The sequence below is a fragment of the Antedon bifida genome, chromosome 4 (assembly GCF_963402885.1).
Source record: "Antedon bifida chromosome 4, ecAntBifi1.1, whole genome shotgun sequence".
Lineage (NCBI taxonomy): Eukaryota > Metazoa > Echinodermata > Crinoidea > Comatulida > Antedonidae > Antedon > Antedon bifida.
The window spans coordinates 22,122,101-22,139,099 of record NC_136229.1 but is presented as its reverse complement, the minus strand read 5'-3'; the positions used below and the strand labels follow the sequence as shown (position 1 = coordinate 22,139,099).

Genomic DNA, 16,999 nt, shown 5'->3' with positions numbered 1-16,999 from the left:
TAAAAGTTTTAGTAATTAATCGTTGTTAGTGGTTTGACAAAACGTGAAAATGAAATCCAAATAATCCAAAGCAAACATCTTGAAAACTTAATTGACTTTAAAACGATGCTTCACGCCTATGATAGGGATTTGTTCCATCTTCTTCATAATTAACCCTGTTGAGATGCGTTTCCAGTTGATTGAATTATTCGTTTAATAAATGTTTATAGTCATATCACTGAAAATGCCAGCAAAATGACCCAACTGTAATGTGATATTTGAAAAAAAACTTTGCTAATTAATACACTGGTATAATTGTACCGTTATACAACCCGCACTTAAACACATTTATCATGTTTTGCTTCAACGGTAAAGCTAAGATAATTCTGTAGTAGACCAAGAGAACAAGAGGTATTATGTGATAAAGGTATAACGTAGTCAACATCAACATACTTGTGGGATTTTAGAAAACAGATATAATGGCTCTACTATATTACCATCGTTGTTTATTCAATGGGTGCGTATATCTGTTCTTTTTGGTTCTGACCATACACCATTCAGCTTCTAAAGTTATCGAAGATTTTTCTCCTATGGAACCCCAGAATATACTGGTTGTACCAGATCTTCATGATGCAAGCCATATTGGTTTACTCACTGCAGTTGGCAAGAGTCTTGTCGAAAGAGGACACAACGTCAGTATCTTAAGTCATAAGAACTTACCTAACGATGACTTGGATCGAAATTTCAACATTATTTCATATGAGTCTACAACAAATGTGTCAAGTTGTACAACTGATAGGATATCTCTTGCAGAAGGCTCTAACGATTGCGTACTACCAAAACTGATTAACATTGCCTGGTATTGGTTCAGACACTCTGATCAAGATGCTTATCTCAAAGAATGTAGCTTAATTCTTGGAGATGAAATATTAATAAAGAGCCTCATAAGATCTCATTTTAACAAGGTCTTCTGTGACGTATCATCACCTTGTTGTTCAATTATAGCAAGATATATCAATGTAACCTTTGTAAATTTTGCGAGTAAAGGACCTCTGGGCACCAGACATTTCCGTTGGTACTACGTCCCGAATGTTCTGTCAGTGGTTCCGGAGTTTCTGTCTGGATTCACTAACCGTATGGACCGTTGGCAGCGTATTCAAAACGTTCTCTTATACCTTCACTCCGTAATCGTTTACGATTTCTGGATGTTTGGAGCGTATGATAGATTAAAAGACAACTATAATATATTAACGAACGAGAAAGCTTTTGATATCATTGGAAAAGCTGATTTACTTCTGTTAAATACTGATTTAACCGTGGAATTTCCAAGACCGTATATGCAGAATGTTATATATGTGGGTGGTATATCGGCTAGAAATTCGTCAAAGCTTGACAAGGTAATTCTGAAGAAATTGTTTTATCATAGAATTTATCATATCATCTTCAGCTGTTGTTAAGAACCATAATTAAATTGATAGGCCTTAAGTTCATTCTAAATGAATAGGTCTAGTCTACATTTTAGAAGCTCTTTTATTCGATAGATTATAATCCACGAGAATATCGAATTCTGAAATGTATCTGATAAAAACTTGCAATCGTTAAATTATTAAGTTACTGGTAGTTATATTTTTCGTAAAATGGTGCTTGTACTTATTACGATTTACTTTTCATATTGTGAGTTTTCTTTATGATTTAAGGACTTAGAATTGTTTCTGCAATCATCAGGACAGAATGGTGTTATCGTAGCTTCAATACACTCCAAGTTTTCTTCCTCAAAACCAGAGAATCTTGAGTTATTATGGAAGGCGTTGACATCGGTTCCACAGAAAGTAGTTTGGGTTGACAATGGGGATGTTCCAAAGATGGTTGCAGCCAATGAAAACGTTACAGTTATTCATGTGGACAAATTAAATGATGTTTTAGGTAGTTCGCCGATTTATTTTCAGTGTGTATGTTGTAGACTAGGGTATAATTTCCAATGTAATGTACAATACAAAAGTTTGGTCTGTAAATAATATTTATTGTTTTAAAAGCAAAGATTGTTAATTGGTTAGTTTAGCAAGGTGTAGGCTATATGGCATAAACATATTTCCTCCACAAACGTTTCCTAGTTTAGACAAGGTTTAATGTCTGCAAAAGAGTTTTCTGCAGTTAGCCGAAAATAATGTGTAAACTTGTCTACACTGGTAAAAGTTTTTGCTCAAGTTTGCTCAAATTAAAAACTGAAATTTGCTAGTGTACGGTTACTATAAAAGTGTACATCAACATGATATGCTAATCAACCTTAATTTGTATTTTCAACGTATTTCTTTTATCTTTAGGTCAAGATAGCGTAAATGTATTCGTTAATCATGGCAACATTGACTTGGCTTACATGTCAATCTACCACGCTGTACCTAGTGTTGTCATACCTTTATTTGCTGACGAATATGAGGTTGCTGTTCGTCTTGAAGCCAAAGAAATTGCACAAATGTTGCATATACAAAGCCTAACTCACAATGCAATAAAGAATGCTTTAAATCAAGCTTTGCATAATGCAACGTAAGTATAATTAGTTTATGGTAAACATTCTCAGATAATTTATAGATAAATAGGCCTATAGTATAATTTGAGTTTTTCTGAGAACCTTTTCATCTTTGTTTATGTTTTCTCTATTATTGTAATAATGAATGAACCGGAAGAATAATAATATTAGGTTTAGACAGGTTAGTAACGTGGTGTAAGAAAAACAAATAGTGATTTTTAAGATTAATTTTTACGTTTGATGTTTGCAGGTTAAAGGAACAAGTGATTTGGTGGTCTGAAGTTCAGCAAGACTTTCATGACATCCTGCTGCCCCCTATCGACCGCGCAGTGTTCTGGATTGAGCATGTGATGAAGTTCGGTGGCGAGTACTTACGCTCAGCTGCGTTTCAATTGAATACATTACAATACTTTCTGTTAGATGTTTTGTTGTTTGTTTTAACCTGTGTGTTTCTTTTTATTTACATTATACGGAAGTTGTTTTTGCTGTGCTGCTGCAATAAACGAACTGTTTCAAATAAGGATAAGAATAATAAAGTGAAGCAACAATAGAATAGGGAATAATTTGTAGATTAAAAGTGGATTTTTTTCTATTTTATGATAAAATAGAAAAAAATTCCAAATTAATCTATCCGGTATAAATGAATATTTCGTTTTAATCAATAGAGCGAATCTTTGAATTACAGTAATAGTAGGCCAGTAACTATACAATACAAAAGTTAGAATTTACAAAATAGATGAACTTAATAGAAAAGTCTGCAAAAATATTTATTATCACAAAATCACAAAAAAAAAAGATGTCCCATTCGCTGAGGTAAGGAGTGAATATGACATGAAAGTGTCACTGTGCATATTTCCTTTTATTTCGATTATTATTTAATTATTTTGTGTGATAATGTTTAGTGATCAGTACTGTATAGTACTGCTAGTTGATGAGTTTGTTTGCAAAATACCAAATAATTAATATAGTCAGACTACCAAAAACGTCAATACAATTGGCGCTAAATCCCATTGTTCAAGCTTTCAAAGGCAAGTCTTTTGCTTTCTTATTTCCTAATGTTTCACACGAGTTGCTTTCAAAAAGTACGTTAGCACCCGAAGGCCCTTTGTGACGTATCTGAATGATTCGGCACCGGGGATTATATAGGTATTCCCTGCTTTACACTCCACCTAACGTAAACAATTTGTACAAACACACGATGCATTCCAAAAGCACTTTTATGGTAATCTCACTGTATTGTGATTATGATGTCATCTGATCTATTGTAAAAGGGCTGTCTAATAAAGACAAATTCACATAGGGTTGTTATACCATAAACTCAAGTGTGAAAGATGTGAAAATAAATACCTTTCTTTCTGAGTTTGTGTTAGTATCTTTGATGCACACTTGAACTTGTGATTGGTATTTCGAAAATAAATACATGTCTTTCTGTGAGATTCTATTTATAGTATCTTTGATGCACACTTAAACTTATGAATTGGTATTTCCAAAATAAATACAGTAATAAAAGATCAGAGGCTATATATAACATTGAAGAAAAAAACATTCTTAGATATTATTAGCAACATGATACCACTTTGTCTCGTCATTTTCAGTTAAATATGATAATCGAAATATTCAGAATCGAAACTATAATAAACTAAATGAATTTGTTTTCTTTCTCTTTAAAAAAAAATTTAGTCTAATAGTGGATTGTATTATATATATTTACTGATATTTAATTGTGCATGGTCGCTTGTAATAACAAAAATAAAGTAATTAAAGAAAAAACAACAGCAATCGGTTACAGAGAAAGAGGTTTTAAAAATTAAAATGATGTAACAATATGATATAATGAAATGGAAGATGAGTAAATCTCACATGTAAAGGAAGAAATGAATTCATAGAAAAAAGAAATAGAGTAAACAGGAATAAATGGTTATGAGATCATCAAATTGTTAAATACAACGACGTCAATCTAAAGTGAAAATCAAGTAATACAAATACTTTATCAGATATTTGAATATAATTACAAGAAAGAATAGAGAAATGATTATCATTGAACCAAATTCCGCATGGAATGCCAATTGTATCTATTCTATGTTTACGTTTCGAATGAATTGATCACACGTAATGGAGTGAGTCAGTTTTTTATATCTAATAATAGAATTCGGTATATAATATTGAAAATACCTCCCATGGTTTGGTTAGATATTAACCATCTACAAAAGGCATACCTTTTCGTTTGAATTTAAATAATTAAAAGCTCCCTCGAACTTGTAGATTAATCAGTGACATTGCGTAGAGGCACAGAGGTTGACAATTGTTAATCCTTTTGTAAAGTAAGCATTATGCTATAATAGAGAAATTAGTTTAACCTGGTTTAACGAATTACTCCATAGTGCTAGTAGTTGACATCCTGTTCTGTTTTCCAATTAATAAAAACATTTACGTATTACACATTTTGGAAAGACACCCAACGTGTTACATCATTTAAAAAATAATTTATATCATCTCCCATTTAAATAATGCAATGTCATAATAATACAGTACCAAACTTCCAACATTTATTTATATCATGACACTTTGTAGTACATTTTTACAATTCACATACATACAGTACATTTGATTTATAAAATCTAACAGCACTGTTTAATTTATATTTAAATGACAATTCAAAGTTTGAATAGCATGTTATAGACTATAATTAAATTATATTTAATTAGTCTAGTCACCTTATATTATTTGTAAAATCAGGGAAGAGTGAAATTTCACTAATCACACATTTTACTCTTCTCTGGTAAAAATGTTTGATTTACATTACAATACCATTGACCTATAAATTAAATTAGTTTAATTTATAGGTCCATGATAACAGCACTAATTATCAACTCATCAATGATGTGTGGTGTTTGAACTTTCTGTATGCTTTTTACAGACGATTTTTTTTGTTTTATTGATATGTATTCTACATATTTGACACATAATTTATGTCTAGTCATGGGGAATATAGTGAAATAGTCTGAAATAAAAGAATCAATTAGTACAAATAGGTTACAGAATACATTGCCTTCGTCGTCTGCTTCTAGTTTTAACACAGCGCCGCCAGTGGTTGATTAACTCATTGATGCGTACATCTTTTGATTATTAATACGCCTATTGTCATAGTGCGAACCCAAACGCTTGGGTAGACACGGCTCAATAGTGGGCGATATAATAGGTATTTATTTAAATATGAATAGGAACTAGTCACCACTTGCTCTAATACAATCCGAAACCATTTCAAAATCAATCGAGTGCACACAACAAACAACATTGGACATCTTACAGCGAGTTTATAGACGTTTTGTTTAAGAAATCAACGTTTTATGGTGAAAAAAATAAGACATTTTGCACTGCGATCGAATAACTGGAATATAATATATGTCATTTTTAAGGATTTACTCTGTTTTTCGAAACTGGAATTATGATATAACACTGAGTAACAGACAATTGGTGTCATCAGTCAGCACAATGGAACAGTTGTATACAATTCTCATTTTATTTTTAAGTATTACATCAACGTTAACGCAAGAAGACGGTAAGTAATTGGTACCATCTTCCTCCTGTTGATTGTATTCAGCCATTTTGACAGTTTTAATTTGAGATTCATCACAAGGATGATAGGCACTTGTATCCTGTCATTCAGTATCTCATTGTTTCTTAGTCAATATCAATGTTCAGATCTAATACATTTCTTAAAATTCGATTTTTAAAGTTCAAACATGCATTAAATTGACACTAATTTTATTATTGATTTCACCCAATTTTACAGTATTCTTATGCTTCTGTAAAACCATCTAAAAATATATACAAACAAACGGAAAAATATGTATAGTAGACCTCTGGAGGCCTTTTGATATACTGTTAATAATGACACCTTTTTCATCCCTCTTCCATAGCCTATCCCTGTTTACCTTTAAATTCTTTACCTAATTCTTATCTCCAATCTAGATGTAGCCAAACTGTGTAATTTTCATTTGGTATTATATTCTTCTATTAATGTTGCACAACAGGCGAGAAACGATTAAATAATACCCATTGTTGGTGTGAGAGCACTAATGAATTGTGTTATGTATAGTGGCATTGTTAGACAACAGATTCTAACAATCCAAATTATTTAACAATCGCTTTGATCAGTAGATTTTAATACCATTTTAAATGCCATCGTCTCATATAATCGACTGTAAAACATGTACAACAATCACCAGGTAAAATTTGTGAAAGTGAATAGTAAAAATAAAACATTTTAAAATAACCCAGAAAAGGAGGAAATCTCATGAATAAAAAATTTATATATAGGTAATTTCCAAATCACGAAAATTGTGTTTTATAAACAAAATTGGTCATTACAATAAGATTGATTTCTATTATACTGTATACAACTGTTATTCTGATATAAATTTTGTCTGAAAACAAATAAATGACACATTAAAATGTAACAATTGATATTTTTATATTAAGAAACAAACACATTAACAATTTCCGGTACGTTTTAATGATAGAAATTGTGATTGTGTCTGCTTCTTATTCCTTTTCTATAAATTGTGAAGATAATGTACAGCAGGTTTATGTTGGTTTTAGACTAAGGTAAGCCTACATTCAAACTGAGAATAGAAGGATCACGTTTACCAAACACAATATGTTTGTTATGAATAAAATTCGTTTGATTATGTAAAGTCTAACATTCACTGGTATTGTATTTTATCATTGAATCGGCTAATTGCATCTTTAGTAATATCTCTATGGTTACAGTGGCCTCTGATTATATCATCTCATTATGAATGCAACATACGGCTTAGAAAATTGTTTAAAAAAAATAATAAATTATTTCATCCAGGTCTACATGAATATGCACTTGATGGAATAAGAAACAATTTGTATTTGTTCTAATATTCCCGAGTTTATACCCGCTTGTTTTCAATTTGTCGAGCAGCACGTATTATTTTCTTAATAGATTTTCTCCTCGTTGCCATTGTAATATCATGGACCTATAAATTAGGTCCATGGATCAATATTTACATTACATTTACTAGGCCTGCTCGTTCCCCCAAATCTTGACTTCTTATGGTACAAATTAGTCTTCTTATTACGTGAATATAACAAGTAGTTTACATATTTTGGGAATGAATACACACGAAGGTCATGGATTTAAATGCATTGTAATAATGGAATACAGGATATTCAGATCCTAAGAAACCTTAGATATTGCTGCTACCAAAATCCCAATAAAACCACACTGACCCATCTTGTGTCTTCTGTATAATACTATAATGGGAATAACAAAAGAGATGGTGGTGAATATAACCCGCTGTATACAATACACTGACTTAGCAATAGTATACTAAAAACGTGCGATTTATGTTAAAATACCGCGGTCATCATTATTATTAATGAAAAAAGACTGAAGTATTTGCGGTCGTTGCTGTAATTGTTGAAGTGCAAATATTGACTGTAAACAGTGTGACACAATGAAATCACATCTCGGATACCGGCGTAGATTCAATTGTTGCAGGTATACCGCGTGTGACCAAAAAGAACACTAAATGTTTTTTTGTCCAAAACATCATGAAAACTCGATATCGTGTCCTGCTATATCGAGGAATCATTAACAATACACAATCGATATTGGTACTTTTGTTCAAATAATGAACTTGTATCTTCTGTCATAATAAACATGTGATCACTATGCCGTGTGACTATTGATTGTATCTGGCATATCAGCGCCCACTTTTTAAATCCACCTCTCAACAATATAAACCCCCATAGGCTGTTCCAACTCGTTGAAATTTAAGTTTGTTACGCTTACATTTCCGTTTTTGTACTATGATATTTTCAGCAGCAGGATGTTTTATTATGTTTTCTTTAAAAAAAATGTTTAAAATGATTAATTTTCTATCTTTCAGGTTCGGCGTGTTTAACCAGTCCTTGTCAATTCACAGGTCTAGATATTTGCTATGAACGTCCAGGGGGGTCACCGAACTATGCTTGCGAATGCTTTTTTCCGACGTATATGGGATTTCCCTGCAACGAAGTGAATTGTAAGTACAAAGACCATTATGAAGATTTAGGCTTACAAAATAATATATTCAAAACTAGGACTTATTCCTAAAGCTTGATTCATACTTCTTGGACAATGCAATTGCAAAAGACGATCAATCGCGTCGTGATTAGTCAACATTTGCGCTTATGACGTCCTTGTATTGCGTCCTAAACCAATGATACAATATGCTAGCCTAATATAATTGCACGTATATGTCTCTTTTAAAGTACAAATTACTTCTTTTCAGCTGCAATCCAGGATGCTGAGCGTTGTTTTGGATGGCCTAATGTCTGCACAACTTCTGCCTTCGCATCCCCCAATTACCCCAACCCCTATCCAAGCGACCTTCGAAAACAATATCAACTTTACGTGCCAAACGCAGTGACCATTATGTTAGAGTTTGCTACGGGGTTTGACGTGGAAGCGACCAAAGACGAACTGTATATAGGCACTGGATTGTCTTTTCCTAGTGATATAAGCTTTACAACAATTCCTGGACAGCAATATGCATTTGACAATGATAACCCGCCTCCATCGGTGTTGTCACTATCAACTGACGCGATTTGGATTTATTTTTTTACTGATAGAAATACGAATTTGAACGGATGGCAGTTACGATGGACTGCAGGTAGGCCTACAACATTAACAAAATTTAATTAGATAGTTTAATTTAAAAATACGTTTTTGTAAAAAGACAAATGAACAGTAATAATAATGAATAACAATAATCAACAAACCAAATGAAAGTTTAAATGTTATCATAAAAACTAAAACAACAATTACCAGCATGCAATGCATATCTGGAATTGCCGTTTTTAATTATGTAAATTTTCAATCTACATACAGGAGAATTTCAACTTTGAGATGAGGGCGCTGCATCATTTCGATCCGCACCACTGCGCACACAGTACAGCAGCAGCAGCATACAACATGTTGTGTGAGAGCGACGCGGAATATTCAAAACAACATTTTATTTATTTATTTGTTTTTATTTATTACAGAGTTAGATGCGTGTTACTGGTCGCCCTGTATGAATGGAGGTGTTTGTTCACAAAATGGAAACTCGACCTCTTACACGTGTGCTTGCACATCTTGCTTTCTGGGTGAGAGGTGTGAAGCAGGTAAGCTTCTAGCTAACTAAACTGAAACCCTCTGCCTAATTTTGGACCTCTATTACTGACTGGAATAGTAGAGAGGCTGCTGTTTTTCAACTTCAGGTCGCTTCGCCCTCATAAGCTTGGCCTGGGCCTAGATTAGAAATATGAATAATAATAATATAAATAATAAATACTGTATAATGGTTTGTAGGTCTATATAGGCTTAGACCGCAGTTTATTTGTTAAAATGACGCATTTTAAGACTTTTAAATCAACTCATTTTTGTTTTGTTAGCGGTTGATCGATGTGAAGCTAGCCCATGTCAAAATGGAGCTACATGTGTAATGTCAGATGATTGCGCTTCCCTCACTTGCGCATGCCCAGAATGCTGGACAGGTGCACTTTGTCATGAACGTAAGTAAATCATGATAAATATATTTATACATGTCATTACAATTCAGGGGGGGAGGGTGCCTTTCCTGGCAGAAAGCAGCCTTTACACAAAGGAATACACTGTCAAAAGTGGATTTTTTTTCGACAATGTTCGTCATAAGTATAGATTATATTCTATGTATTAATTTCAGTAAGACTGATAGTACTATACTGCCATATTCTATTATAAAGTTTATTTTTTAATCGGTTTAAGTGTTTTACTGCTTATTTTATTTCATTTGATATAATATTTAACACTTTACATAGCATACTGTATCATAATACATAAACCATTATTGTATTCATTTTCCAAAAGACGGTCAAAGAATCAAGTTTTTCCTCTCATAATGTATTCTTGCTATATAATCACATCCCATACATTGATATTTCTTTACAGGTGTAAACCAATGTGGTAGTTTACCATGTCAAAATGGTGGTACCTGCATCCCTCTTGGTACTGGTTGTGTCGACTATACTTGCCAGTGTAACCCATGCTATGTTGGACAAGATTGTATGACAGGTAAAACAATTTCTATTTTTGTATATGCCATTATGCATTCATCTATCCAAAAGGCCGATTAAAGCTCTGTCTACACTATCAAACTTTATGTGATAACAAAATGTGATGTGCCCATATATGGACATGATGATGTCATATGATTTTATTTTATTCAGGTTTCAACATAAAATTACAAGACAAAAATAAAAAATACAAATAGAAACATGCAATGTATTGCACAGTACACAAGAAACCTAGGATAGCCCATAAAGTTGAAAAAAAACCCAACTTCTTTCCAATGGGGTCCTATTATTATAAACTAGAGCGACAAAAACAAAAAACGGTAAAATTACTACCATATTTGGGAATATCACTACCATATTAGGCCACATCACACTTTTTTTGTCAAACTAGTTTGATAGTGTAGACAGAGCTTAAGAACCATAATTGCAATGTAACCCAGTGTTTGATAGACATCTATACTACTTATAACATTGGACAAATCAATATCCATAAAGCAAATACTTGAGTTGCTACAAGACAATAGATGATATTCAAATCAAGGACTGATTGTCACAGTATGATAAACATGTTATATAAAAGCTTTCAAAAGTTAAGTAGTACACTTTCAAGGTTAAACTCATTTTATAATAATAGAGATATTTATACAGTGGTCTTCCCATGTTGATGCATCATGGTTACAGGTTTGAGTGGTGCTATACTGAATATTTTGCCTAATGGCTTTAAACTTGTGGCTAGGGGATTTTTGTGTTCGAGGAACCCCTTTTTCTTTGAAAGCACCCACTTTAAACTAGAGTCCAGTAGTGAAATTGATGGTAAATAGGCCTACCCAGCCTAGCTCATGATAATTTTATCCCCTTTCATTAAAAAAAATATATAAATCCCTTTTAAGAATACAGGCTAGGGCTAATTAGTTGTTTGGAGAATTGGGAGTTGAAGGTACAGTAATATCTGTATAATGTTTGACCCATGTAATTGTAGTTAAATATTTTGAACTTTGAAAAACATATTTTTACAAAGATAATAGATGACGAGATAAGCCAAAAAGCAAAATACAAGAAGATACAAATGATACACTATTCTTAGATATCATCAGTGAAATTCTTCCATTATCATTAGATTATAATATAGAGTAGTATTTGCAATTAGTGCAAGGCAGAGTCTGGTACTTGTTTTATTGTTATCAAACCAAGAATTTCAGACCAGTGAACCAGAACGAATTACAAATTGCAGGCAAACAAGTTTTCTACTTGAATACAATATAAAACGAAAAAAATACATAGTACGGTATAATTATTATGGTAAACATTTTTGTTTAGAAATAAAGTTATCTTGATATAAAGTTTGTGGTAGACAATGTATATTTAGTTCTGAATAGAACTGTTGAGTTTCTCAACGTTTTCGATCAATATACTTTGATCATCCTTAAAAATTTTTAGCTGAAAATACTGTTGCTTTTAACTTGATTGTTTTGATTTTCAGCGGTTGATTTGTGTGAGACGTCTAACAGTTGTCTAAATGGAGCAACTTGCCAAATGCTGGATGATTGTAGTGAGGCAAGATGTTTGTGTTCTGGATGCTATACTGGACCAACTTGCTCTATCTGTAAGTCAAACAAACTTAAAAATTATGTTTGAATTTACTTACTTACTACACCATAGTGTAAATTTATCATGCTCTATGTATGTTAAATATATGTCAGACTTGATATTAAAATGTTTAGGATCACAGCTTTTATTCAACTTTGTTTTACAAGGGTAGCTCTAACAGCTGTACTACAGCAGTAGCTGACTTGAAGAGTTACTTAAAAACAATACAACAATATATATTCAAACATAAAGATACAGGAAGATTCATAAAAGTTAAAATTCTGAAACAGATTAAAAAAAGTTAAAATGCATATATGTACAATAAATTAGAAAAATGTTCAATCAAGTATCCAAGCCTCAGTTTTACTACAGACTTACTAATACTACAATTTACATTTGGACGTATTTGCTTACTACTAATATAGTACTTAGCACAATTACTAATACAATATAATAATATCATTGTTCTATCTGTTACTTTTGTAATTTGAACCAATTTACCATTTTTATTACTTCTTACTATGTATCATTTCAGTACAAAATCCTTGTAATACGTTTCCCTGTCAAAATGGTGGAGATTGCACACCTGATTCCTGTACTGAGTTCTCATGTACCTGTCGAGGATGCTATACAGGTTCACAATGCCAAACATGTAAGTAATCATTAAAAAAAAGATTAAGTTCTGTCTACACTATCAAAATTTATGTGACAAAAAAATGTGATGTCATATCACTACTGTTTTTGGGCATACAGTATTTATCACTACCATATTTGGGCATATCACACTTTTTTATTAACTGTTTCAATGATTATTATTTATTATTATAGTGATTTAAATAGTACTTTTCGCAGAAACCAAAGTGCAAAAATAGAAGTCTTATGTACAATAAAACAAAATATTACAAATTACATTGAAAATACTATAAAAATATACATAATTACAAAAGTTTTGGAAAAAGATGCGTCATAAGTTATATAAATAATAATCATAATAAACAATTTGAGTAAAATTTCAGTATACCTTTTCCTATCATATTTGGCTACCACACCTAACTGTCCATTTGCCACCACAAAGGCTAATACTCACTAATGTGTAATTCTGTTTCTTTCAGTACTTGATCCATGTAGTGCGTCGCCATGTGTTAATGGAGTGTGTGTGGCTAGTGCGACAAACTCATGTCAAGATTACACATGTAGTTGTAACTTCTGCTTTGAAGGTGTCAATTGTGATATTGGTAAGTACAATACAATAGAACATAGGGGTCTTTTAAATATGAGTTGGTTGTAGTGGTATAATATATTGCCCAGGCCCTTGTTCATTTCATGTGAAAGTTTCCCATTATAAAGGTGTCCAAAAACAGGGGTTCCACTGTCTATTAACTAAAATAAAGTGCCATAATTAAATTAAAAAAATATGAGTTGTGATGTAATATAATGATATTAATTTGTTTTTATTTGACAAAAAGTGGAATTAATTATTTATAATTTATTTAATAAAATGAGTATATTTTGTTTAATAGCTATTGATCCCTGTCAAGATGCACCTTGTCAGAACGGTGGCATTTGCTCGACCAGTTCCACTTTCTGTTTATCTGCGGTTTGCACATGTGACTCATGTTATTATGGTCCTGAATGCCAGTACAGTAAGTATATATCATTACAGTCAACTCTAACAACAATTTGTCTTTGCCCAAAATATCAGATTTGTAAAGAGTATTCAATTTAGCTTGGTTGTTCAAAAGCTTATAAATTCCATGTTCCCTGCCTGATTTCTCCCAAATTCTTTATAATAAAAACCTCATTTATTTATAATAGAACGATTAGTTTTCCCTTTAGAACAGTTGTTACAAAATTGCTTTTGCCAATATGCCTACTAAATAATGTTTTATACTATTTTTATATACATTTTATAATGACTAAAACAATTTAACAATTCAGCACTTTGAGGATTTCATATGTATTGTTTCAGATTTTTGTATTATGAATGATAAAGATACCAATATATATATTATAAATTGCTTTTCAGCTGTTGACCAGTGCCAGAATAATCCTTGTGAGAATGGGGGTAATTGTGTCCCTACCCTAAATTCATGTGTTGATCTCACTTGTGAGTGTGCTGCCTGTTTTACAGGAGATATGTGCCAAACACGTAAGTTACATTCTAAAATTATTACCTACCTTGTAAGAAAGATACACTAGTGTTACTAATGTAAACATTGCTTATTATGTATGTTATCTTCTTGTCATGCATTCACATTTGCTGCTATACATTAAGATCCAGATAATATTTTGTAACGCCATTCCTGGTTCTACTCACTACAAAATATATAAAAAAAGATTTTATTCTTATAATTCTGTATTTTCATGAACAAAATAAGATAGTAATGAATAAATTTTTCTTTTTTTTTGGTAGGTATTGATATTTGTTCATCTAATCCGTGCAACAACTTTGGTATTTGTATCGAAAATTCTGATTGTTCTGGTTATACATGTACTTGTCAGAATTGCTACACTGGGACAACATGTCTCACATGTAAGTATTTAAAATGTATTTTTTTATTATCAAGTTTAACTCCTCAATATTGATGGGTTGTTCCATTTTTGCAAAAGGGGTATTACATTAGATATTTATTTAGCCAATTTGGAACTTGCATTCTATTTTGTTTGTTTCAGTGTTAAATGCATGTGATGGTGTGGATTGCCTGAATGGTGGAACATGTAATGAACTCTCATGTACAGCCTTCCAGTGCAATTGTGTTGGATGTTATTCTGGAACTAATTGTGAAACATGTAAGTACAACCCGTCAAAATATATTTGAGATATTTGTATTTATAATGTTTTGTATTGGTTGGTATAGACTATAGATTCTTATGGCATCATTTGCTAAATATAAAATTAAATAATTCAATTTGTTTTTGTTACAGTGCTAGATCCATGCGCATCTAGTCCTTGTTTGAATGGTGGTACTTGTCAACAGAGGGCAGGCTCCTGTACCGAATACGACTGTGTATGCTCCAGTTGTTATAGAGGCCAACTTTGTGAGCAATGTAAGTTATCAACGTTATTTTAATGGTCATATAAGGGAGCATTTTCCAATGTCTCTGCAATTGCACAATGAATTATCATGAGGTTATAATTCACTAACTCATGTAACTTAGGTATAGATAATAACTATTAAATCCCTTTCTCTTTGTTTCCTCCAGTCATCGATCCTTGTATTCCTAACCCATGTCAGTCTGGTGGAATCTGCAGTATTCTTTCTGGCACATGTGATGGCACTTTCTGTCAGTGTAGCGGCTGTTATACTGGAGATAATTGCGAGACTTGTGAGTATCATTTTCTTACAATTTTACATGTAAAACATGAAATGTATTGATATGTTTATTGAAAAGTTAATTTTTCAGTTCGTCTAAATACATTTTTAACCTTTAACCTGTCTATAAATATTTCATATAAAATAATACCAAAATATAAATCCTGTAATACATGATTATTTTTTTTAATAGTGCAAGAACCTTGTAATCCAAACCCATGCGAGAACAATGGTATTTGCATACAAGACACCTGTACTTCTCACACCTGTAACTGTCAATCTTGCTTTACTGGACCCACTTGTGAAGACTGTAAGTGAAGTTAACAGTAACAATATGTCTTTACAATACCAAGAGTGCATAAGAAATTTGTGCACACAAAGTTTGAAATCTGTAGGCCTTCCTAAGTCACTGTGCACAAATTGGTATACTCCACTGTCCTGGACCAAAAGAAAGTGACTCTAAAAGCCTACCGACCTGCAATGCAGTATGCTATGAACTTTAGGGGCGGATCCAGGATTTTTTAAATAAGGAAGTGCTTACATATAATATTAATAGTCTGTCAAGACTAAATATCAAAAGTAGTAATAATTTTATTCTAGCTTTTAAAAGGTAGATAATTTCATTCTAGCTTTTAAAAGGGAGGAGCATGTGTCCTAGTGACCCTGAAATTGCCTACTTTATTGCAAATGAATGTACTTGCTTTTTGTAATTTTTCTGTAGATAGAAACACAATTACCGTATACTGTTTCATGTTTATTTTTCAGTTGTTGATCCTTGTTCAAATGACCCATGTGAAAATGGAGGAACATGTACCTCTGTCATTGGCTCTTGCACTATTTACACCTGTCAGTGTGTGGGTTGTTACACTGGTGCCAGTTGTCAAATATGTAAGTAATCTGTTTTTGGCATCAGTTGTACATTTTAAGATGGTGTTAAAGATTCACAATCAAATAACGTGCCTTTCAAGTATAATTTTGGTGTAATTTTTTATTTTAATGTTTATATACATTACCCTTTTTAGAAAAAGAAATGAAATTATTGATATACCGTACACTAAATATTGTGCAATAATTGTATATTTATTAATGAGCTGGTAATCTCATAAGGCACTTTTTCTACTTATTTTGTTTGACTTTTTTTTCAATTTTGGTATCTATAGTTGAAGACCCCTGTGCGAACCATCTTTGTCAGCAAGGAGGTCAGTGTGTTCCACTACCAGGATCTTGCTCTCAATACACTTGTGACTGTGTCGGCTGCGCTACTGGAGAATTTTGTCAAAATTGTAAGTCGGCATAGAACAATCCCAGTAGGTCCCAACTGAATGATTACCCTAAAGTTATTGAATGTTAACCGTGTCTACTCATCTACTTTAGGTTTTGATAGTTGAACAAGAAATATCTTTGATATGAATTCTACTTTCATATATGTATTTTGAATTGTATATTGATTTTTAATTTTATGTAGTTAAGTTCTTCTGGGGCC

At 32.2% G+C, this 16,999-nt stretch overlaps 2 protein-coding genes across 3 annotated transcripts in view; both read left to right on the top strand.

Annotated features, from left to right (window-relative positions):
- Positions 1–451: 451 nt before the first annotated feature.
- Positions 452–3,075, top strand: LOC144840792 (UDP-glucuronosyltransferase 2B7-like). Its single transcript, XM_078696825.1, has 4 exons — positions 452–1,376; positions 1,677–1,902; positions 2,301–2,520; positions 2,754–3,075. The coding sequence occupies exons 1-4, from the start codon at positions 459–461 to the stop codon at positions 3,052–3,054; spliced, it is 1,665 nt and encodes a 554-aa protein (XP_078552951.1). The 5' UTR covers positions 452–458; the 3' UTR covers positions 3,055–3,075.
- A 2,713-nt stretch (positions 3,076–5,788) lies between these two features.
- The window catches only part of LOC144840772 (uncharacterized), a 49,439-nt gene continuing 38,228 nt past the window's right edge, over positions 5,789–16,999 (top strand). The window contains exons 1-18 of one of the 2 annotated variants that reach the window (XM_078696787.1): positions 5,789–6,062; positions 8,428–8,562; positions 8,812–9,192; positions 9,566–9,685; positions 9,956–10,075; positions 10,491–10,613; positions 12,096–12,218; positions 12,738–12,854; positions 13,315–13,437; positions 13,723–13,845; positions 14,229–14,351; positions 14,616–14,735; positions 14,876–14,992; positions 15,128–15,250; positions 15,407–15,529; positions 15,710–15,826; positions 16,282–16,404; positions 16,677–16,799. In XM_078696787.1, coding sequence (XP_078552913.1) covers positions 5,906–6,062; positions 8,428–8,562; positions 8,812–9,192; positions 9,566–9,685; positions 9,956–10,075; positions 10,491–10,613; positions 12,096–12,218; positions 12,738–12,854; positions 13,315–13,437; positions 13,723–13,845; positions 14,229–14,351; positions 14,616–14,735; positions 14,876–14,992; positions 15,128–15,250; positions 15,407–15,529; positions 15,710–15,826; positions 16,282–16,404; positions 16,677–16,799 — 2,491 coding nt within the window. In that variant the 5' untranslated portion in view covers positions 5,789–5,905. The remainder of the gene's footprint in view (positions 6,063–8,427; positions 8,563–8,811; positions 9,193–9,565; positions 9,686–9,955; positions 10,076–10,490; positions 10,614–12,095; positions 12,219–12,737; positions 12,855–13,314; positions 13,438–13,722; positions 13,846–14,228; positions 14,352–14,615; positions 14,736–14,875; positions 14,993–15,127; positions 15,251–15,406; positions 15,530–15,709; positions 15,827–16,281; positions 16,405–16,676; positions 16,800–16,999) is intronic. The other variant, XM_078696788.1, reaches the window with a different exon arrangement.